We start from the raw sequence: 23293 nt of genomic DNA on the forward strand, positions 1-23293 counted from the left end.
ACATTGTGAAACAATCACCGGATAAATTTAGTGCCCACCTGTCCGCACACGGTACTGCAGTATTATCCACTGTCTTCCCCAAGCTGTGCATTGCATTCCCCACCCTAAGGCCCCCTTAATTTTGCAGTTAGTGGAGGGCTGTGACTGGTCCCCTTCCAGGTTGCCCTCTAGACCACTGTCCTAGCTGTGCGGCTCCAGGCAGATCTTTAGTCCAAGATCGTTTTGATCTGCATCCTTAGTTACCATGGTTAACAATTGCAGAATCCGAGGTGGCCTTCAGTACTTTGCAACACATGAACAGATGTCTTCAGATATTTAAATATCTTTTAGCGAAAGTTTCTGGCTAAAGACGTCACTGACTTAGTTTTTTGCTGGTTATCCCCTCTCCATCGGAAGGAGACAAATGTGTATTTGATGTAGTCTTAAATATGTTGTTTGATGATGTCGGCACTTTGCAACTTCTCAAGTACAGTAGCCAGTGAACTACTCAGCCCCAGCTGTGACTTAAAAACGTTGGGTTGCCCAGCTTTACTTTTACTCTTTTTCTTTAGTGTGGTGGATTTCAAGTAGCAAGAACTTTTATGTATTTAAATTCATGGAATGTTTAGCTTTCACAGCAGCTTAGTTTATAGAATAAATTATCCTCGAAGACCAGGACCGAGGCATTTAACTGTTTTGTTTTTTTGGGTTTTTACTTACACGTTTCAAGTCTTTTAGAAGAGACAGAAAAACATGAACTCTGTAGTTAAACTTGAACTGTCTGAGTTGTGAAGCTTTGAGCCTTATAAAAATGTTAAGTTAAATTGCTCCTCTGTGACTTGATGACCACTGTCTCACACAAAACCCAGGCAGTTTTGTTGGCTCAGTCATGCATAAACTGAGGTGAGATTGAATTTAATCATTATTGCATGTAATATTTATATATGGACAGACTTGCACTATTAAAGTAAGAGCTGATTAAAATCGTGGTGGGAAAGCTGACAGAAGATGTAATTCTCAACGTGTTAGATTACTGTCCAGTTACTCCCAGTTTTTTTCTCCTTTGTTTCTTGTTTCTTATAGAATTTAGATAAGAGACTGTATCGTTAATGGAGAGCCCTAAAACTGATGGAGGCAGGGGTGGTTTTTATGGCATATATATCTGTATTTCATTGTAGGTGCTGGACTGGATTGAGAACCATGGAGAAGCATTTCTGAGCAAACATACAGGTGTGGGGAAATCTCTCCATCGGGCCAGAGCTTTGCAGAAACGTCATGAAGATTTTGAAGAAGTAGCACAGGTAAAACACTGGTTTTTACTGTTTTCTTCCATAAATACCTAAGTGGTTGGTTTTGAATTACAGTTTTAACCCCATCTCTGTTGAGTTAGCTTTAATGAGGTATGTTTGAAGGTGATTCAGAGATAATGCTCAGATTTCAGATGAAGCTGTCATTGCCTGGGCAGAAAGATGATTTAGACAGTTGACCCTTTTGTAAATGCGAAGTTCTTGAAACAGAAAAATGTCTTGGATATTTTTGCCATATTTTTTGTACAAGTGTCTGTTGACTAATTTGTAAAATTCCAGTTCATAATCAGAGAATAACAGTCCTTGAATTTCTGTAATGATGGGCCAGCATTTCTTTTCCCTTTTCTATTTCTTTTAAAGTCATGTGCTTCAGAAACAGGAGGCAGGGGTGTGGTATGTTAAGAGCATGAGATTTGTGGAGTTGGAATGTTGGCTGTAATGTAATGCTCACCAGCTGTGTGGCTTTGGGAAAGTCTCTTAACCTTTCTGAGGTTAACTTTTTTACCTGTAAAGGAGGCACAGTGAGGGCTGCTGGAGAGGAAGTAAGGTGTGTGTGACAGTGTCATGTATGGCATCTCGCCCAGGTCTTTCCCACATTGGTAAATGTGCCTTTCATTTTGTTTTGTGTTTTGAAAGAAAGAGGGGTGAAGGAGGGAGAGATTACCATGCCATGATATATATGTGGAAGCTGTAGGAGCTAGGGTAAAAGTTGTTTTAAAAAGAAATTGTAGGATGAATCCAAACTGAGACACATTATGGTAAAACAGAGGAACACCAAAGGCAGAGTCTCAACAACAAGAAGAGAGAAATAACAAAATCACAACCGTGAGAATGACTCTTAGCTGACTTCTCACCAGTAACTGCAGATTCTGGAAGACAGTGGGATGGAGTCCTGAGGGAAAGGAACTCTGAACCCGGCATTCCACACCCAGTGGAGCTATCATTCAACAGTGAGAATAAAATGTAGACCAAGACCAAGAGAGTTTACCATGCACTTACTTACAGGAGAACTGAAGTGTGTAGTTTAGTCAGAATAATGGAAGCACCCACTGTAATTTAAACTCCACGAGTGCAGGGATTTTGTGTTGTTCACTTCTCTGTCACTAGCGCCTAGAACAAGGCTGGCGTGGTGCAGCTAAGCATCCAGCAGTATTTGTTGAATGAGTTAATTTAATGAATAAAAAGGAAATATGAGAAGAAAGGCTTGAGGTCAGTAATGGGCACAGAAATTGGTAAATATGTTTGTAAATCAAAGGATTGACCATTTAGACACAAGACAGTAGAATTGGGGGGTAGTTAAAAATAGGACGGAGCAAAGCCCCGGAGCACTTGAACACAGAAGGTGGAGAGGTGTCCTGAGGGGATGGCAGGAGGTGTTGCTTATCTTAGATTTGTAAAGACAGGGGTGCGTGTGAGCATTTTTGAATGACTACTAAATGCAGGGATAGAAAGCACCGCTTCCCATAAGTATAAAGAGAAAAGAAATACAGAAAACCAGATAAGTAAAAACTCAGGAAAATGGATCTAGTGGAAGCAAAAGAAAGGAGAACAACAAAAATCATGTCGGAAATCACAAAATAAGATGTAGCAATTTGTCCCCAAATAGCAGTAATTACAGTAAATGCAAAATAGATTATACCAGTTAAAAGAAAGATTCTCTGATTGAATAGTTTTTAAAAAATCATACTGTGTATTGTTTTCAAAGGGCAAACCTAAAACATAAATACTCAGGAATTTTGAAAGTACGTAAAGTGTTAGAAGAAGATCCACCAGGCAAATAATAAGCAAATGAAAACTGGTATAGGACTATTGGTATTAAGCAAATAGACTTGAAAGCATAAAAACATTATTAGAAATAAAGAGAACCTTCAATTATAAAAGGAAGAGTATCAATATACATCTAATGATTTAGTCTCAAAATCTATAACACCAAAATAAGCAGGAGTGGGTGCGTCCATGGGTTTCACATGACAGAGGGTTCAGTTGTACCCTGGAAACTGATGTGAGATAGAGTCATGGGATAAGAAGGCAAACTGCACTTCAGTCCTGTTCAGGGAAAATGCCTTTAAAAAGTTACCTCCTTTACACTGTAAAAGTCTCTGTATGTAAAGTAAAAGTGACAACCCAGCCTTCTGCATTCTTGATCTTAGAAGCGGGATGGAAGAGGCTCTGTGTTCATCAGCGGCCTTGCCGCATCGGGATGGGTCTCTGGATTTTTCTTTTCTGCATTACGTGTGATGTCCCTACTTTAGGTTGCTGCAAAATATTTTGCCTTCCTCTCGTAGCAGAAGAAATGTGGGAAATGTGTTCCATCTCCCCTTGATTTTTCCATAAGATAAGCTACTGTTGTAGCCATGTGGTTTGAGGATGGATGTGAGATTTGGATCCTCTGAGCAAAGACTTCAGGCACCAATGAATCTAAGAGGCGGGACTGCAAACAACCAAACCCAGAGGAGACTCCTGCCCCAAGTAGCAAGTTCACCCGTGACCGTGGGCTCGACCGCCCCGGCCCCCGCCTCGCACCTTCCCGAGCGTGTTCCAGTGTGAAGGCGCTGGCCTGCCGAGTGTCCTCCTGTGGATCCAGCACCTGTTGACCCCTCCCTTTAATTCCTGTGGTGCCTTCTGTGGCGACCCTCGCCCTATCTTTTCATGGTAATCTTACTTCTTCAGATCTAAGATGACAATCAAAGCCGTCAACACAGGGGCTCAGGGGGCAGCAAGAGGGAGACACTTTCTTTGTAGGACACGTTTGCGTCTTGAGGTTTCTAGGGCGAGCCCCAGAGCGGAGGGAGGACTGCCTTTACCCCTGGTTCAGAGAAAGGCCAGGGGCCTGTCAGCTCCCGCTGTTCCCCGGCCGAGTCTCGCTGCTTTCTTATCATCTTTGGCACATTGACCCTGGGACTCTAAGGGGTACCTGGCCCTCTTTTCCTTAAATTGAAAGTCCTTAAGCCCGAGTCTGAACTGTGCATGAAAAAACAAAAACCTTAAATGTAGACACGTTTTGCTCACTTTGCAAACATCTGCACCCAGTTTCCCTCCCTCTGGTCTTCATACAATCACCAGTCGTGTGCCAGGGGTTCATTGTGCCAGGGCCTGGGGAGCCACGCACAGACACCCAGCCTCCCCTCTCTGCAGGCCTCCCTCCTTTGCAAACCCACCGGGGGGCAGGTTCTGAGCGCTCAGCCCTGGACCTGGCCCTGTGCTCATTTCCACCCCCTGCCGGGACCTGGCCCCTCACTTCTGGCCTCTTGGCCCAGCATCTCCAGCTTCTCCTTCTCTTAGTTCTTTTCCTTCTGGCATGAAATGTTTATAGGCCCTCCCGTCTCTTGGAGAATGTCGCTTGATGCTGGTGCATGTTTTAGATACCGCTGGTTCAGAGGGAGTGCTGTGCACTTTACCTCCGCATCGCCCCTGGCGCCGGCCGTGCGGTGTCTGCGTCTCTGGCTGATGAAACTGTAGGCAGGAGGCACCCAGGGACGTGCCGTTGCCCAGAGTGGGCATTCAGCAGTCTGTCGTGGTTGGCTGTGAAGGGGACCAGCCCCTCATGTATGACGAATCCCCTCCACTTGCCTTAGGGCGAAAGTCTCTGATCTTTTCTGTCCACAGACACGCGTCCACCTCAGTGTGTGTCGTGTGACAGGTCCCGAGTGGTCCCTGATGGGCTCTGGAGTCCGGTGCTCGCCGCCCGTGTACCTGCAGATACTACGCATCACAGATCCGCTTCAGGCTGGTTCTGAAAGGAACGTGCCCTGCCTTAGAGTACACCGGGGGGCCACCCTGGACCCCTCTACGATAAGAACAGATTAAACGTAGTAAGCTGGGAGGGGGCTGTAGACCTGAAGAAATAGAGTGGGCTTCTCTCTCTAGCCCCCCCAGCTTGTTTAATAAAGATTCTTTGAGGGGCCTAAGAGGGAGGAGGGTAGCATTTTAAGCCAGGAGAGGTCTGGCCCGTGAAGTGGCTCCACAAGGAGCCGCGCTTTATTAAGACCACGTGCAGCAGATCTGGGCTAGACAGACAGTGGCCTGGGTATCGAGCCAAATCACGCTCTGTGTTTGTAGCTTCATTCATGGAAAGCCGTCTGCCTCTTCCCAGAGAAGACGATGACATCAGTCTTGCTCTGGTGCAGGGGGCGAGGCCACTGGAGGGAATGCCTTCCCCACCTTCCCTTCTCCACCCTCCTGTCTTCGATTGCTTTCTGTCAAAACAAAGTATAATACCAGTCCTATGGCAGAGGGAGATCTACGGTCATGCTTTAGATGTATGTATTTTTTGGACAGAATGGCCTTTGGAGGCACCTTAAAAATAGGAACAGAGGCATCTTTAGTGCTTAATAAAGAGCCTTTTCTCATTTTCTGAAACGTACTCACAAAGGTAAAACACATTTTGGGTTTAGGGAAAAGAAATTTCTTTTTCATGGTTAAGTTTAAGGTGAGTTAGTGTGTGTCTTGGGGTTGTGTTTTGAAGGGTGCTTTGTAAAATGAATTCTAAATTGTCTCTAGACAATCTTTAGTTTCAAGATATTGAATTAGCAGTTTATTTAATGAATTATTCTTAAAGTCAGCTTCTTCAAAACATGACATGATAAAGTAACATGACAGAGATTCAGAAAGGAAGTGTCAAAAGTCTTACGGTTGAATTCATTTAAGACCTACTAAATATAGATTATTCTGTAGAACAGTTCTAGTGTTCTGAGAAGGGGGAACCCGAAAAGAGCCTCTTGTGTACTTGGTGGCAGCGAGTTGTGCAGCCGGTGTGACTTCTGCAGGCCCTCGACTTCGCTGCGAGGCCCCTGGTCTCGGGCTGTTTCAGACACTGCTAGAGCCACATCAGGAAGTGTTGGACCATTTTGGCACACAGTTCGGCAGACCCGAGAACCTCCTCGTGACTGATCTGAAGATCCATTCCCTCTTTATGTTGTACCGTGATTGTTGAGTAGATAGATCCTATCCAATGACTCCGTGCTAATGAATTTCTAGAGCGTGGCAGATGGAGCCACGGCGCATGCTCACGCAGGAGCTTTAAAAAAGAAATTAGCAATGCTTTCCACGTGAAGCTTTTTGCAAGTGACTCTGGGAAAGGAAGGTGCTCTTTGACAGTCACCTGCTCTTTTACCTTCTAAATAATCGTCCAAGTTTAATGTCCCTTCTTAGATTTAAAAAGCTATGAGTACAGCAGCCAGGAAAGCTGAGAACATTCTGGTTCAAGGAAGAAGCTGGTTTCAAGAGCACAGAAGATTTCTCTAATAGGAGTCGATACATCTCTGGCGTAGCATCTTCCCGTAGGTGCCTTCTCTCATGTCTGCTTGTCCCCTGGGATTCAGATCACCTTCCAGAGACGTAAACATCTCGAAGTTGTTCTCCAGGAAGCCATTTCTGTCAGTAACTTTTTTTGTGTGCGATATAATTAACTTGTCTTCCAGGATAAAGAAGTGTGGCATTCAGGAAAGCAGGAGACCTTAAACATTCATTCTGGATTTTTAGAAGCGAATCAGGCCAATTCTCTAACCCCCGGGGTCTCTCCTGAACTCATGCATCTTTTGCAGGGAGGGTGCCCCGAGCACAGCACGTGGGCACTTTCGGCACACCTGCAATTCAGGCGTGACATGCTTGTGTTTTCCTCCTTTCCTGTCTTTCCTAAGATCAAGAAAACCCATCTGTTTTTTTTTTTTTTACCAGTTTCTAAATATAGCCTCTGGCCATCTTGGGTAAGACCCAGGCTGTAGCTGCTGTGGATTGTAGGGAGGAGAAGGTCTGATCCTCCTTTGAAAAGGCTCTTGTGTTTCTTGAGACCTAGGACTTTGTGCAATTTTAATTTACTTCTCAAGAAAATAGGAAACTCTTTGGGCCCACCCTGGCCTGGCCCTGCGGTATCTCTTTCAGTCCTCGCTGCAGGGATTGGTACCCCACCCCATGGACCAGGAACTGGGCCCCGGGGGAGATACCCTGGGGACAGGGCAGTGGGTGGAAGAGGGGAGTCCAGTCTCTTCAGACTCAGAAACAGCCTGCTTTACCTGACACCTCCTCCCTGCTGTAAGTCTAAGATTGAGTGACTCAACCTTCCCTTCTGAGAGGACCCCTGGCCGAGGCCTTTGTTTTTGGGACAGTCCCAGCTCTCCTGACTGCTGGCTGAGTTTCTGCACCTCTTTGTCTCGGTGTCCTGGCTTATAAAGTAGAAGTGAAATCGTGTCCTTGTCACAGGGCTGCTTCGGGGCACAGAGCAAGTGCTCCAAAGCTAGCGTTTCTCATCCGTACGTTTATGAACACACGGAGGTCTATTTCTTCCATGGCCAAAGGATCCAGGGTAGGTTCTGTGCACAGGGAGGCCTTGGCCTTGGGTTTCACAGAGGCCGTGGGCTGACCCTAGCTCCGCCAGCACCTACTGCTGTGCCGAGGGAGAGTCACGGAGTCCCTCCTACTGGCTCAGGGTCTTCAGGCGTAAAATGAGAGGTGAGACGAAATGAGTGCTGTTTCGTGTCCCGGATCAGTCAGAAATGCGCTTCTTCCTTTGGGACGTTGATTGTTGTAACTGTCTTTACCTGCTGGCCAAGAGGCGGAAAGCTTTCAGAATTGGCATGTGTTGGGAGGCTCTGTCACCTGCAGATCCGCTTACTAAACTCGAGAGGGAAGCGGCTTCACGGCTGTAGCGACAACAGATGCGAAAACAGGACTCGGCTCTTAGCAGGTGTGTGCGTGCAGCGTGCAGCGTGCTACGCTGTCTGCTCCGTCCAGCACCGAGGCCCGTCGTGCCTCTGCTCAGAGCTGCCGAGCGCGGTCCTGGGAGGCCCCGCAGGGAAGCGTGGATCCCCCTAAAGCCACCGTCCCCGGGAGTGTCACCTCACTGTGCGGCCTCTGATGAGCAGAGACCTCTGGGGGCAGCGTGTATGCAGAACCTGCCCAGCAGGAGCCTTGAGGCTGGTAGCTGCCCATCGCGAGGAGAGCTTTCTCTGTGCCCAGGGGCTGCGCTGAGGGGCCGGGGGCCAGCCTCCCAGGAGGGAAGGACTAGGTCAGGGGTCCGCAAGCGGTACCGGTCTGCGGCCTGTTGGGAACGGGAGGTGAGCGGCGGGCGGGCGAGCGAAGCTTCCTCTGCCGCCCCCATCGCTCGCGTGACCGCCTGACCATCCTCCCTCCATCCCCCCGCCCCGTCCGTGGAAAAAGCGTCTTCCACGAAACCGGTCCCTGGTGCCACAAAGGTTGGGGACCGCTGGACTAGGTGACAGAATCTGTGGACAGTGCTCAGGACCTCTTCCCTAGGTGGAGGCTGGTTTTCAGAAATCTGCTCTGTGTGTGTGTGTACATATATACGCATATATCTTTTTAATAAACTTTTTTAGACAACTTCTGGATTTACAGAAAAATGGTGAAGATGATACGGAGAATTCTCATACCCTGCACCCAGTTTCCCCTGTCATCAAAACTCACACCGTTCATTAGTGCGGTACATTTGTTATCATTAATAAGCTAACGTTGATCTGATATCATACTAATAATATATAATATTATACAAATGTAATATTGAACCGATACTGTTAGGATTAGTAACTAATACTGATGAACTGAGGTCCGTACTTTGTTCAGGTTCCCTTCGTTTCTCCCCGTTCGGGGCCCCGTCCAGGATCCGCGCTGCACGTGGTTGGGAGCCCTCCTGAGGCCCCTCTTGGCCCCGACACTTTCCGTCGCTCTTTTTTGTGTCGATGGCTTCCCCATCCCTCCCTCATCATTACCTGGCTTCCCCATCCCTCCCTCATCATTACCTGGCTTCCCCATCCCTCCCTCATCATTACCTGGCTTCCTCATCCCTCCCTCATCATTACCGCATCGCTCTGATTCTCATTCATAGTTTAACCCCTCCCTCGTCCTTCCGGCCACGAGGAGGGGTGATCCTCTCCAGCCTGGGGCTGCGGGTCACCACGTTGGCGACACCCAGGTACTGACGTGACAGCCTTTCTGTCCTGTCCCGCGGAATCTCCCAGGTGGTTTGATAATCTGCGTGAAGGGCTTCTTGTCACAAAGTCACCACTGGCAGGTTGCCAGACTGCCCCGCAGGGGATGTGGAGGCCCAGAGTCGCACAGGACGGAGAGTGGACTTTTCTGAAAAGTGCTTTTGTTGTTCCAGCGCGCTTTTGAAGTGGGCAGGTTCACTGTCTGCTCTGTGCAGGAATCAGGACAGCTTAGCTTCCCAGTGGGTCACGGTGAATATACACAAAACCCTTTAACTGTGCTTTGAAGCTCTGCAGATTGGGAATGACTGTGCTTTTCAAATGATGCCTCATAATTGATTTCGAAGACTATGTAAAGTGTGCACATAGGCATTTTCCAAGTCTGGCCATGTCGGTCATTCTTACGGGGTTCTTTGACATCTCTCCCATCATTTCTAGGAGTTCTGAAGGATCCTTTGTTAATTGTGCAGAACGTTCTCGTGAGACTTGGATAGTACCAAGAAAGAAAAGTCCCCTGAAGATGGTTTTCCAGAGGGACAGGGAGACAGGGGTGACTGTCAGCCCTGCAGTGTGTGAAGCAGGGCTGCATGAACCACCGTTGTGAGGGGTGAGCTGAACAATACACTGGGTTGTCGAAAGCCAGGGCCCCTGAGTCAGACCTGGATGCGTCCCGCTTCACCACCTGCCAGCCTTGGCCTCTGAGTCTTGAGATTGCCCTCCTGGCCTCAGTCTTCTGACCTGTAAAAGGGGCTGTGGTTAGGATCAGACAGCTCAGTGCGGGGGAGGCCCTTAGACCCACGCCCAGTAAGTGCTCGTGCCAGGGGCACACTTGGGAGCCGGGAGCCGTCAGCCTATGCTGGTGACGAAGAGCAGACCGCCCTCCAGCTGGTCTTTATTGTCACGTTTAAACCCCCTGTCGACACTGTACCCCCTTAGAGCCTGCCCAGGACGGGCTGCTCCACCCACCCCAGCCTGACGCTTGGGCCTCGCGTGCTCTGTAAGTGTGTGTCAGCGTCAGTTTTGAGATCACCTCATACTTGTCACACTGAATGTTAACTCTGTTGTAAAACTTTTTTAAGCTCGCAGAAAAGTTGGAAATACAGCACAAAGAACCTACCCTCCACACTAAACCGTTGACTTGAGTGTGTGTTTCCTACCAAAGAGGACATTCTGCTATACAGCCATAATACCGCCATCAAAATCAGGAAACTAACACTGACACATGACTACCTGCTAACCCTCAGACCACGATGTCCTTCATAGCTAATGGATCCAGTGTAGAACCACCTGTGACATTTGGTCGTCACATCTCTTAGTGTCCTTCAGCCTAGAGTCGCTCCTTGGTCCTTCCTTAAGTTCTGTGACGTGACATTTTGGAAAATCTGAGGCCCGTTGTTTTGGAGAATGCCCCTCACTTTGGGTTTGTTTGATGCCGCCTCATGGTGGTACTCTGGTTATATGTCTTCGGCAGGTGTATCCGGGAGTGCTGCCGTGTCCTCCTAACTCCGTCCCTTCAAGGGTTGCACAGTTTAATCTGTCCTGTTACCTGTGGTGTCCACTTTGATCCCTGGGTTAAGGTGGTGTCTGCCAGATGTCTCTGTTGTAAAGTGAGTCGTTCCCCCTTTGTAATTAGCAAGTACTTTGTGGGGAGGTCCTTTGAAATTCTATAACTATGCCGTCCGTCATCCAGTTTTACTTTCTGTGTCAGTCGGGACTCCTGGTTTCCTATGGAGTGGATGGATTATCCTCCATCGCCATCACTGTTTCCTCTGATGCTCAGCTTGTCCCTCGTTTGGCCAGCCTCCACCTCCTCAAGCTGGCTTCTCTCTTCTGTCCGCATTGTTCTTGGGCTTCTCCTTGCTTTGGGGCCCGGTAAGATGTCTCAGACTCATCTTGTACTTTGTCTCACCCCAACCCTGGAATCCACCATTTCTCCACGGAGCCCTGGTTCCCTCCAGAGCAGAATGGTGCTTACCAGTGGAGATCTGGGTACCTCCATGCTTAGTGCTGTTGGGCCATTGCTGTTGCCAGGCCCTCTCGGTGGATGGGGGGCGGGGGAGGGACGTGAGGGTACGTGCACATTTACACACGTGTCTCTTGAAAACCGTGAACTTACATGGATCCTCCAATTCCAATCCAGTACTGCAGGGTTGACTCAAGTGTTCTCCTTCTTCATATTTGTAACTCCCTTCTCCAAAATGAGGAACCTGCCTCTCATTATCCTCGATGCATTGGCTTAGTAGGTTAATACCCCTGGAGGTCACCAGTCTCCACCTGGGAGGCTTCCCACTGCAGGGGCACCCCGTGCCCCATCAGGCTTGGACTCCCCACAGGGGCGCCCTCTGCACACCTGGGGCCACCCCCCGTCTCAACCATGAGGTGCCGACCCTGCTCGGCTGTGGGACTGAGATGCTGGGGAAGGAGAAGGACGAAGGGCTCAGCCAGTGTCTCACGGGGAGCCGCATGCCTCTTCTGGACGTCTCGGGGCCCTGAATTCTGATCTTTCCTGCACTGAGGTCCCCCACCTGGCTGGACTGCTCCCCATCCCCCTCGGCAGCCCTCTCGCTAGCAGGTCCCTCGAACGCTGTCGGGTCTCTAACAGACCTGTTGATTTGAGGAAGCCATTTGCAGCCTCATTTATCAAGAATTAAAACAGAGTAATTTTCAGAGTATTTTAGACACCCATTGACACTCAACTCTCGGCTCTTTAAAACTCTGGCTACTTTATAGCCATTGTAGTTATTATTTCCTTTTTCTTTAAAAAAGTATCCCCCGAAGCAAAGAAAAGATAAGCACAGAATTACTGATAAGTAGAAACATGTGAAAAGAGGCAGCAGCTTATGTTTGTTTGCAACGTAACTTTTTCACTTGATCTTGGGGAATTATCCTAAAGCGGTATATCATACTGAAAGACACAAAACTGGAACTCTGCACTCTGTCATAAAACCAGGGAAAAAAGTGAAGTGGGCATTTGTGGCTACGCGCTGTCTTCTGGCTGCGCGGCAGCAAAAGGCCCAAAGCCCTTTATGAGTCACGAGACGGCCAGCAACTGCCTACAGATACCCCATCCCTGCCTCAGACGGAAGGGCTTTGCTGTGAGGTTCACAGTTTAACAACCTCAAGCGAGAATGGAAAAGGCTGCTCATGGAGATGTTCTGAGCTCCTAAAATCATCTCTTGCCCTCCCCTTTTTTCTGTTTGATTTACAGAAAGGAACATCACACGCTGACTCTGTTCCAGTGTATTATGGCTCCCAGCCTGGCCAGTTTGTCTTTTATTCACCTTCTGTGTCTCTGAATGTTCTCTTGCACAGAACACATACACCAATGCGGATAAATTATTAGAAGCAGCAGAACAGCTGGCTCAGACTGGGGAATGTGACCCGGAAGAGATCTATCAGGCCGCCCATCAGCTCGAGGACCGGATACAAGATTTTGTTCGGCGAGTTGAGCAGCGGAAGATCCTCCTGGACATGTCGGTGTCCTTTCACACCCACGTGAAAGAGGTGAGGCATCCGGAGGCAGAGATGGAGCCCCGTCTGGAAGGGCCTTCGGACTCCGGGGGAGGAATGAGGATGGGCGTGATGTGAGAAAGCGGACCGGAGGTGGCCGTTTGCGCCGGTGGGGACAGGGCTGGCCTCCTTGCTGGCCGTCCTCACCACCCGGGCACACGCGTACCATTGCAGGGGGTGGCATCTGCCAGGAGCGGACCTGTGAGGGAGGGCGTGGCTGGGAGCTGTGGGCCAGGAGGGGAGCGGGGAAGACAGGAGCTGAAGGGGGTCCTTGGCGAGAGGCAGGGCGCAGCCATTGTAGCAGAAAGAGACGACCTGCCTTTTGGGCTCAGAGCTGTGAGACCTCCTTTCTGCCTGTTAGCCTGTCATGTGGCTTAAGTCCTGGCTGCCTTCTGATTTTATCAGGCTGTGCGGCTGCTCTCAGATACTCGCAGAAGTGCATTTTACATAACGTTGAATTTAAACATAGCAAAGACAGCATGGCCTGAATAATATTCACGTTACTGTCACAGGTATGCTGTTCTGATAAACTTTGTCTCAGGATAAGAGGTAATGTGTTATTTGGTAAATGGAAAACACGTTGGTATTAATTATACCTTGCATATATGTTATTCTTGTGAAAATCATAGTCCAAAATAAAATAAAAATGAAAAAAAAGAAAATCATAGAAAGTTACAATTGAAGAAACTATTATGTAGCTTTTGAGATAGAAGGATGTGTAATAAAAACTAAAGTTTTCGGTAGGACTACAAATTAAGATGTCAACTTACTACATCTTATTTCTAAGGTGAAAAAAATTCTTCACTTCACAGCTCTTTATAAGTTGGAAATGAGGGGCCCTTTTAGGTAATTTGAGATTGAGTGCATGAAGGCTGTAGTAACAGGCTAGGAAGAAGGATCTGGGAGGAGTTAGACTATGAGAGACACTTGGAAGGGGCTAGGCCTGGCTTGCCTTGTTTCAAGGCATCCGAGATCAGGAACCAATGAAATTGTTTAAAGGAAAAGAACTTCACTGCCGGGTCCGGGATCTTGGGCAGTCAGTCCTCCACCAGGCCGTTTGTTTGACTTGAATGTTTAACTTCAGGACAGCCATCCTCACTTCCAAGTCTGAAACTTCATGAGCCCAGGAAGATAGTGTAGGGGGCATATTTGGCCAATGGCCGGGACCCTGAGCAGCCCTTTCTGCAAAGGGGCTGGTGCTTTGTGGACCCTGGACAGTTGTTGTCAGAATAGAAAACTGACAGGAGTGGCTTCTTTTCCTGGTTTAATAATGCCACCACTGAAAAAGACTTCACAGTGTTTACAAAGAGACTGTTTTTTTCCAAGGAGACACGTTAAGTGGACATCGGTCCATGGCAGTTTCTGATTATGGGTGCATGTGTCACCAGTTCCCCACTTAGCTCGAATCAAGCCACAACCACCAACTAGTCTCCCTGGCTCTGCAGCCCTGCCACCAAGGCATATGAATTTGATTAGGTCATACCCTTGCTTTTGAACCATCAGAGATTCTGTGTGTATCTGGATCACCAGCCTGAATCGCCTCATCCTCATGCTCTGGTCCCTGCAGTTATGTACTGCTTCCCTTCACTTCCCCAGGCAGAGTCAGCTGTTCCCCCTGCACTCTAGAACTCTCTTTACACACACCTGTTATAGCACCTGTTTTGGTATAGCTGTGTGTTACCCTCTCTTTCCCATCAGGACTCGTATGCCACCTCCTCTTTCTCTTAACGCATTTTTACACCCTAGCCGAGAGGGAGAGAAGATGATGCCTGTGAAAAAGCAGGTTGTGCCTTTGTTCATTAAGCTGTGACAGACAGAAAGCAGGCGAGGGGCTCTGGGCAGCCCGGACCTTCCCGAGGGAGGCGCGGTGGGTGGGTATGGGGGCTGGCGTTCCTTATTCGGGCCACAGGGAGCGCCGTGGGCCTGGACGGGCCCAAGAGGAGGGGCAGGCCGCTGGGCAGTGTTCACAGACTGAGCAGAGGGGAAGGGCAGCAGTGGCGGCAGGCCTGGAGTCTGGAGATCGAGAGCCAGTGCTTGTATCCTGATGTTTGTCTGTGTCACAGGCCTTAGGAATATTCTTTAGCAGGATTCATGAAGATTTAACTTGCAGTTAGGACAAAGAAAGGCTCCTTCCATGAAGCATTATTTATGGCTTCGATCCCCTTTTCAACTTTGTTATGGTTCTCAAAAAGCAGGCGTTAAAGGAAACTAGAAGGAAAGCCTTTTACGAAAGCTGCTCTCCGGAGACTACGTTTGGGTTCACTGGTTTTTGTAACAGCAGCAGCAGTTTTAAGGAAAAATCTTACAGTAGAAGCATTCCAGTTAGCAAACTATGGAGGCTGTTTTGTCACTAGGCTTGGAAATTTATTGAAAAGTGAAAATACATTTTGTTTTCTTCACTTACGCTGTAGGAACTTCTGGTATGTGTGAAGTCTGTAGACTGAGGAGAGCTTAAAGCTGCTTTAAAGGTTAAATGGTTCACCTTCATAATTGGAGAATAGTCAGTCCATTCATTCTTTCCTTTTTATATGGAAGACCATCACAGTAGCAGAGAAACTGGTATTTTACTGTGATTTGGTTCCTCTTAATCTCATGTGACCCCGAAGTGACCCGGGTCAGGGAAGGATTCGGTGACAGTTGGAGGCGGGGTACCTAGCAGGACACGAACACAAACATGCCCAGGTGACTGGGGGGGCAGAACTTGAGGGGAACTGGCCACACACAGGCATGGAATGTTGTCTGATTCTTCCCCTCAACGTGCTTGGACTCCATTTTTAGCCTCAGCCATTTTCTCCGTAGATTTATTTTTTCCTGACCAGCCCCAGAATCTTCCTTGGTCTCGTTTCTCTGGGCTGCACAAATGCCCTCGGACCCACCAGGACACTTGGTAGGTTTTATGCAGGAAGGGATGGCTTCTTCAGTTGCTGTGTTTTAAAACTTCATTTAGAACAAATTTCATTATGTGTCTTGAAACCAAATTAACTCCTTTTTTAAAAAAGTATTTTATTATTATTATTTCTTTATTTTTTGGCTGGACTGTGCAGGCTGCGGGATCTTCGTTCCCCAACCAGGGATCGAGCCCGAGCCCCTTGCAATGGAAGTGCGGAGTCCTAACCACTGGACCGCCAGGGAGTTCCTAAACAAAATTAACTGTGAGAGGAGGGCCAAGAGGAGGAAATCATGCTAATTAAATGTGTGTTTGCATCAAGTCACTAAGTGTTTTAGCATATCAGATGAATGAAAAAGTGCTAGAAGATTTAAGGTATCAGAATTAATTTTCTCAAGCAGATCATACAATTTCAAATTACTTGGAGGGAGATAGAAAAAGCAAGTGGCCTTTTTCATTCAGGCAAATACGTGAAGCTTTTTAGAAGTTAACTGTCAAAAGCCCTCCTGACGCGGAGGTTAACCTTCCTCACTCCCAGATGTTCGGCAGTGGTTTTAAGTCTCGCTTTATCCGGAGAGTAGCCCTCTAGCCCTCTCTTTTTTTGCAGTAAACTTCTGGCTCTCTGATGAGCAAGTAATACAAAGGTGATCTCATTAACAACCAACTTTGAAAAAGTGCCAGGTCAAGGTGATATCTGCTCAGTGTTGACTCAGAGATTGTTTTTAAGAATCACACCTGGGGGAAGGTTGGTGGTTTTAAGTCTCGTTGCAGACCAAGCACTTAGATTCAGCGTGGAGACCTTGGGCTCTACTCTCTTACCCCAGAGGACAGAACGCAGATGCTTGTTCCCGGGAAGAGAGAAAAGAGGAACCCCCAGCTGACTCTTGAACAACATGGGTTTGAACTGCACAGGTCCACATACACGTGGCCGTTTTTCAGCAGTAAACTCTACAGTGCTACACGATCTGCGGGTATAGAATCTCAGGTGTGGAGGAACCTTGGACGTGGAGGGCTGACTATAAATCCTACATGGATTTTTGACTGTGCGGAGGGTCGGCGCCCCTAACCCCAGCTTTTGTTCAAGGGTCATCTGGATTTTCACATGGGTGGCAAATATTTTATACCTTGAGGTTGAATACAGAAGGTGGTTGATAGAGGTTTCAGCCCAATTTCACCCTTAAACCCAGATTTGGAAGCATCCTGGGACCCTTTCCTCTTCTTTCTTTTTCTCTGAAAGAAGCCATGAGATGTTTAATCTCCTCTCAGAAGACCTGAAGACTGATAATCTGGCCTCTTTTTTTTTTTTTTAATGTCTTTGAAGTAGTATTGTAGTATTTAAAAGGAATGCTGATTTTATTTTAGGAGAGTTTTTGTCCTCCTGTATTTTGTCCTCCTGTAATCCCTCTCTTCCCTCCAGTGTTTCTAGCATTTTATTCGCATCCATTCTGATTATAATTCTCCCGTTATTAGGCCTTTGTTACCTGTCCTCCTTTCCTTTTCAATGCTCTTTGCACTGTTTGTTCATTCATTCATTTACCCTTTCACTTACTCCTTTCAACGTGTCTCCCACAGCCAACTGTAACATACAGGGAGGGGGTATAAAAATGAATGACCAGTGGAAGAACATACTTCTGCTTCTGTGTGCATCACGTAATTTAGACACCTGTTGGTTTCTCTTGATAGAGGTTAAGCTACTTGAAGGCTGGAACCCTGTCTCACTTGTCTTCGTAGCCTGCCTCCCAGACTTAGCAAATACTCAGTCAGCTTGTGGGACAAATGATGTCTATTTCTAGCCCATCCTTCTGAGACTTAATGACAGAGGGACATAGTTCCATTTTCAGATATAGCAAAGGCATAATTATTTTCATCCATTCGTTCTCTTCAACTTCATTCTCAAAATTAGGTCCCGAGTTAATTGACAATTACCTTTGAAATGTGCAGGTTATTTGAGGCAACCGGGTGGTGACACTGAGTTCTCAGCCAGAGTTTATTTCTGGAATCGATTCAGTGGCCTCGAGCTGGTTTTTCTTCACTTGATTCCCAGAAACCATGGTTTCCCAGGAAAGATCATTCCCACTTGAATGGGGCTGTGATTCTTGCTGGGTTACGTAAAGAAGCCTTTTGGTTCTGCTTCTGCAAACTTACACACTGAACTGGGACAAATTTTTGTTTGGGGTGATGCCTGGGAAAAGAGGAACCTTTCATTTTATTCAGAAGTCAAAAATAAAGGCCTCCCAAGCACCTGGAGGTTTTTTGGTCACAGCATACCAGCCTGGCTTCATTTTCATGCCTAACGGTTAGGCAGGCAGACCTCTTTCTTTGCGCCCGGGCCAGCGCCCAGCTCTCCCCGGGGAGCAGGGAGAGCGCCGTCCGGATCTCGCCCTGTAGTGGGTGGCGGGTTACGAGGTGCTCGCCGCTCCTCTCCTCCGGGTGTGGAGCTTCCCAGCTGCGTCTCCCGCCATCCTCACTGAGTTTGAAAACATACCCAGTGCCTTTTCAACCAGCCACCACTCAAAGGGCCCGGATTCCTTTTCTCTTCTTCCCCCGTGGAGCTGGAGAACCAACCAGTCAGGCATCTGCCAGGTAAACTAATTCAGGAAACTTGACTACAGGTAGCTGGTGCTCCCCGTGGAGACCAGCTGCCCTCTGACGGATCTCGGGATCATTGGCAGTCGTGATGCAGACCTGTTCAGGACGCCCAGCTTTCCAGAGGAGCCCTGTGGCTGTTCTGCACGGCACGACTCTCGGCAGGGGGGGGGGGGGGGACCCCAGCCTCCTCGGGGTGATCCCAGCCTCTCGGCATCGGGTTCTTCCAGATCCCTTCTGTCTCCTATGCAAAGATCTCTAAAATTTGGTTTCCAACTTTCAAGCCTTTTACTTTGACCTTCTCAGCTGGATGTTACTGATGACTCATCTCTCTCTATTCTCTAAAATGATTTGGTTTTTTGTGCATTCCTATGTATGGGTGATACCTTTAAACATATTTCCCAGCTTTTTTTAAAAAAAACTATTTATTTTGAAATATTTATAATCCCTGAAAGTTGGGGAAAAAAAGAAACAGACAAGGAGGTCCCTGCACCCTTCTCCCAGCCTCCCCCCAGGGGTCACATCTCGCATAACCACGGGCACTGTCAAAGCAGGAAAGTGGCTTTGCCACACTCCCCAGAGCTTATTCCTAGATTCTACTTTCCCCAGGTGTGCAGTGCATGCACTCACGTGTGTGTGTGTGTGTGTATGTGTTCGCGTGCGCACGCATGCTTAGCTTCGTGAGATTTTATCGTGTGTAGATTCGTGTAACCACCAGCACTTTGAATGTACAGGGTCAGGCAGCGTCATCCCATCGCCAGCGGGCTCCCTTCTGCCGCCTCCTTATACCCATGCCTGACCCCTACCCCCTACCCTCCAACCGCTGGCAGCCACTAGTCTGTTGTTCTCCACCTCTGTAATTGTACTTCAAAAATGTTCCATAAATGGAATCATACGATATGGACCTTTTTGAGATTGGCTTTTTCTACTCAGCAAAATTCCCCTGAGACCCATGCCTGTTGTTGCGTGTGTCAGTACTTTATTGCTGAGTAGTAGTTCATGGTTTGGGTGTATCACAGTTTCTTAACTATTTACCCTTTAAAAGACAGTTAAGATATTGTCAAGTTTTGGCTTTTCCAAAAAGAGAAGCTGTGGACCTTCATGTACAGGTTTTTGCATGAACTTAAGTTTTCATGTCTCTGGGATAAATGCCCAAGAGTACAACTGCCAGGTCCTTTGGTAAACGCATTGTTTTAAAAGAAACCGCCAAACTTTTCCAGAATGCCTGTACCATTTTACACTCCCAGTAGCAGTGTATGAGTGACCTCTAGCTCTTTAACATCTCAGAAGTCCAGTGGGAAAGGTTAAGATCAAATGCATAATATTTTAGGAAGTAAAGTTCACCTTCTATGATCAAATCTCGATAATTTTTATGTTAATATTCAGTTCCTTAGATGAACTCTCTAAATACACTCTTAAATGTTTGATTTCTTTAGCTTGTTTATCTGATATAGACAGAAACGAGCAATTAAATGGCCACAAGCCAGAGAAAGCAAGAGGAAACTCAGGGCCTAGAACCATCTACTACATCATCGCCCCTTGCAAGACTGAGCATTGGATTTGACTTTGGTTTCAAAGTCAACATTCAGTTGCTACCTACTGCTTTGGCAATTATGCCTTCACATAGATTGTGGTATCTGGTTTTTTTGTTTTTTTTAAACTTTGGGTTTGTTTATTTATTTATTTATTATTTATTTTTGGCTGTGTTGGGTCTTCGTTTCTGCGCGCGGGCTTTCTCTAGTGGCGGCAAGTGGGGGCCGCTCTTCATCGCGGTGCGCGGGCCTCTCACTATCGCGGCCTCTCTTGTTGCGGAGCACAAGCTCCAGACGCGCAGGCTCAGTAATTGTGGCTCACGGGCCCAGTTGCTCCGCGGCATGTGGAATCTTCCCAGACCAGGGCTCGAACCCGTGTCCCCTGCATTGGCAGGCAGATTCTCAACGACTGCGCCACCAGGGAAGCCCGTATCTGGTATTTAAAAAAAAAAAAAAAATAGGTGGTCTTCCCATAGGTGGGAATATCCAAAAAAATAGATCTAATCATTTATGCTTTCTTTCTGTAAAAATATAATCTTTATTAAAATAATTACGAAAGTATACTATAGTGTAGCACATCCCCTTACTTAACTGGCTGAGTGATCTGGGACAGGCTGCTCTGTGGTGCCTCAGCTTTTTTTCTCTCTGCAGAATTGGGAATAACAGCGTCTCTGAGGGCTGTGGACCAATTGGATGCAATTACACACTCACCATCCTAGCTGCCAATAAGTGCCCTTGTTTCTCCTCCTCACCTGCCTTGTTACTCAACAAATGATTGAAATATAAGACACAGAGGTATAAATACCTGGGTGTGAATACTTGGGTATAATCCTGATACCTTCCTTACTCATCTCTGAGCAACAGGAACTGCTTAATCTGCTTCTGTTGCCCTTTCTCAGGGTGAGCGCCTCACTCTGAGCCTTCAGATCAGCAGTCGAGCCTTGCTGGGTGTACAGCCCCAGCGCTGCGTCCTCAGGGCAGAAGAGGCTGTGACAGAGAATCTCTGCTCATGGTTCCGTCACATTGGCATACACTGCTTTGGTCACATCACTAACGACTTTTGTTCCCAGCCAAAGCTGCAAAATAAATGAATTTTTTCACCAAGTAAATATCTGTAAAACATTTGGGTTGGCCAGTGGGGAAGAGAGATGTTATTATCTAAAAGGAAAATCCTTTTGTCAGTTTAGTTTAATTCATGTAAAGCTTTTTTTTTTTTTTTCCTAGAGAATGGTTTAAATTCATGAAGTTTCTGTTTCTTCTTATCGACCCAATATTTTGAGGCAGAGAAAATTTTTAGATCAAGAGAGAAATTAGAAGTTAGTGTGTAGAACTGTAGGGAACTCTAATATACCTGACAGAGAATAGTCACTTAGTAGATGATTATTAAATGAATGAATTAATAATATACTATTTTATCTTTATTTGTAACTCACTATTACAGCGGGGACTAAACATATATCCCTGTGCACTAACTCCAGATTTTATCATTTCTTCTTGAAGGGAGAGACTAAATGTCTGCTTCTAAATGGAGAGTCGCAAACGTCTGCTTTAATTAGTTGTTTGTAGATTGGCCTCAGTTAATGTAACCAGGAGGTGAGGTGAGGCACTTGTACAGAAGTTCGGGGAATACAACATTAGGTCTTAAAATGCCCAGCTGAAAGTGGATGTATGTGTAATCGTCTTTACTTGTTAGACTTCTTTTTAGAGGGCATTTTAATATTTTGATACTCAGCTTCATAAACTAAATGTGATAGGGCTTCGGTTAATTGAGAGAAGTAAACTATCCATGTGTATTTCTGTCATGTACTATTTGTTACTGTTTATTGTTCTTATTGAATAAGTGGTAGGAAGATTGATCACCAGCAGTGTTTTGTCAGAAAGCTTAAAAGTTCTAGGTGAGCTGGGCCTATAGAGACTGAAAAGGCTTTTTTGGTTTTGTTGTTGTTTGTTTTCTCTTCCTTTTTATAAAGCACAAAATGCAGAACCACAAGATCAAGGAAGGGTTGGGCTTTCTGCTTGGGGCCCAGGATGTTGATGGATACAAGCTGATGACCAAAATGGGTGAAGATTTTTATAAGAACGAACTTATTTCTCCTAAATGATTTCAAGTCTGTATTCCAAGACAAATTAGATCCCTGGGTAGTGAAAGAACTTGATAGTTAGTTCACCAGATTTGGTGTATTGCTCTCTAAGGAACTGTGGGAAAAGGAAGAGATGCCAGAAGGCCAAAAATGCACTTGTGCATTCTTAAGAGGGTAGATTTCACATATTACTCAGGTTGAGGTCACTCCTAAGCAGAGTTCTGTCTAGTTTATAAACTGCCTTTTAAAAGGGAAGAAGTGAATGAACAAGTTACGTCATGTGAACTTTATTTCATTCTTTACTAGGTTTCTGATTTGATGCAGAGTATGCAGTGGAATTAGTGAGCATTTAACCAAGCATTTGACATTTAATTTGTACACAGACAGAAAAATATGGGCTGAATCACTGTGAAAAAGAATCAGTTGAGGGTGTCAGTTAACACAAGACCAAGACTGTCCTTATCCTCCCTTACTGATCTCTGAGTAGACCATGCCAGGAAGAAAGTGTTTGTGATGGGAAGACATTGCTCATACCCTGCCTGTGAATGAGGAAGTCATTTCCAGCCCAGACCCACAATTGGATCAGCTTTCTGATGAAGGGGGTGATGGGAGGTGGTAGACCAGTCATCCCAGGTGGACCTGAGGCCCCACAGACAGATGGTTTTAATCCCTGGTGTCACCTGCTGTAGGGGAGCAGCCTGTGCAGTTGCCATGTCTTTGAACTGCCTCCACCCACCTATTCAGAACTTTTGCGTCCATCTGGGACATCTGGAGAGATTGTACATCCAAGTCCAGGCACCCTGAAAACTTGCCTTTGTTGTGTTGAGAGCATTTTATCTTGAAAGTGGTCAAATTGCCATAAAGCCAGGACAGACTCGGTGCTGAAGCAGAAGTAATCATGGCTGCATTAAAAACCTTACAGCTGAGGCTGGCAGTGGGAGTGTTGGTTAGTGGATGACCTCAGCGGGGCTGGAGGTGGTTTGCACTGCAGACCTCTGTCTCTAAGCACGAGGCCTGTGAGTGGGTGGATTGGCACGGAGGGCAAGTTGATCAAAGTCTAGACCAGGGGCTGCCAGATATATCAGATAATAAGATAGAATCAGAAAAGATCCCAGCAAGAATAAGTCCAAATCTATGACAGAAATTTCATTCATGGGTTTTAATTCATGAGTCTGTTTTGAACCAGAAGTAGGCGGGTTACAGAGGTAACGTAAGCCACATAGGTGGCAGCAGCATGTGTTAAACAAAGAATATTCCTACCTGTGTTGATGGACAGTGTCCACAGTAATTCCTCCCCCAGGGTGACGTATCTGGCTGTAACGAGTGAAGGCAGAGTCACGGCGAGGGGGCCAGTCGTCCCGCCCGCCCGCTCGCTGCTGCTTGGGTCACGTCTGGTGCTGCCTTCAGTGCTTCAGACCCCAAATTGGGGTGCGGGGAGTTCAGAGGAGAGCGAGCTGGTGCTGCCAGAGCTGGC

The 23293-nt window shown here is 46.9% G+C and overlaps 1 protein-coding gene across 4 annotated transcripts in view; it reads left to right on the forward strand.

Moving 5' to 3' along the window:
- TRIO (trio Rho guanine nucleotide exchange factor) overlaps positions 1–23293 on the forward strand; it is a 372926-nt gene that overhangs the window by 200273 nt on the left and 149360 nt on the right. For all 4 annotated transcript variants that reach the window (XM_068535156.1, XM_068535157.1, XM_068535155.1 and 1 more), the window contains exons 10-11: positions 1158–1280; positions 12536–12727. In XM_068535156.1, the coding sequence (XP_068391257.1) occupies positions 1158–1280; positions 12536–12727 (315 nt within the window). The remainder of the gene's footprint in view (positions 1–1157; positions 1281–12535; positions 12728–23293) is intronic.

Source organism: Eschrichtius robustus, chromosome 2 (assembly GCF_028021215.1).
Source record: "Eschrichtius robustus isolate mEscRob2 chromosome 2, mEscRob2.pri, whole genome shotgun sequence".
NCBI classification, from domain to species: Eukaryota; Metazoa; Chordata; class Mammalia; order Artiodactyla; family Eschrichtiidae; genus Eschrichtius; species Eschrichtius robustus.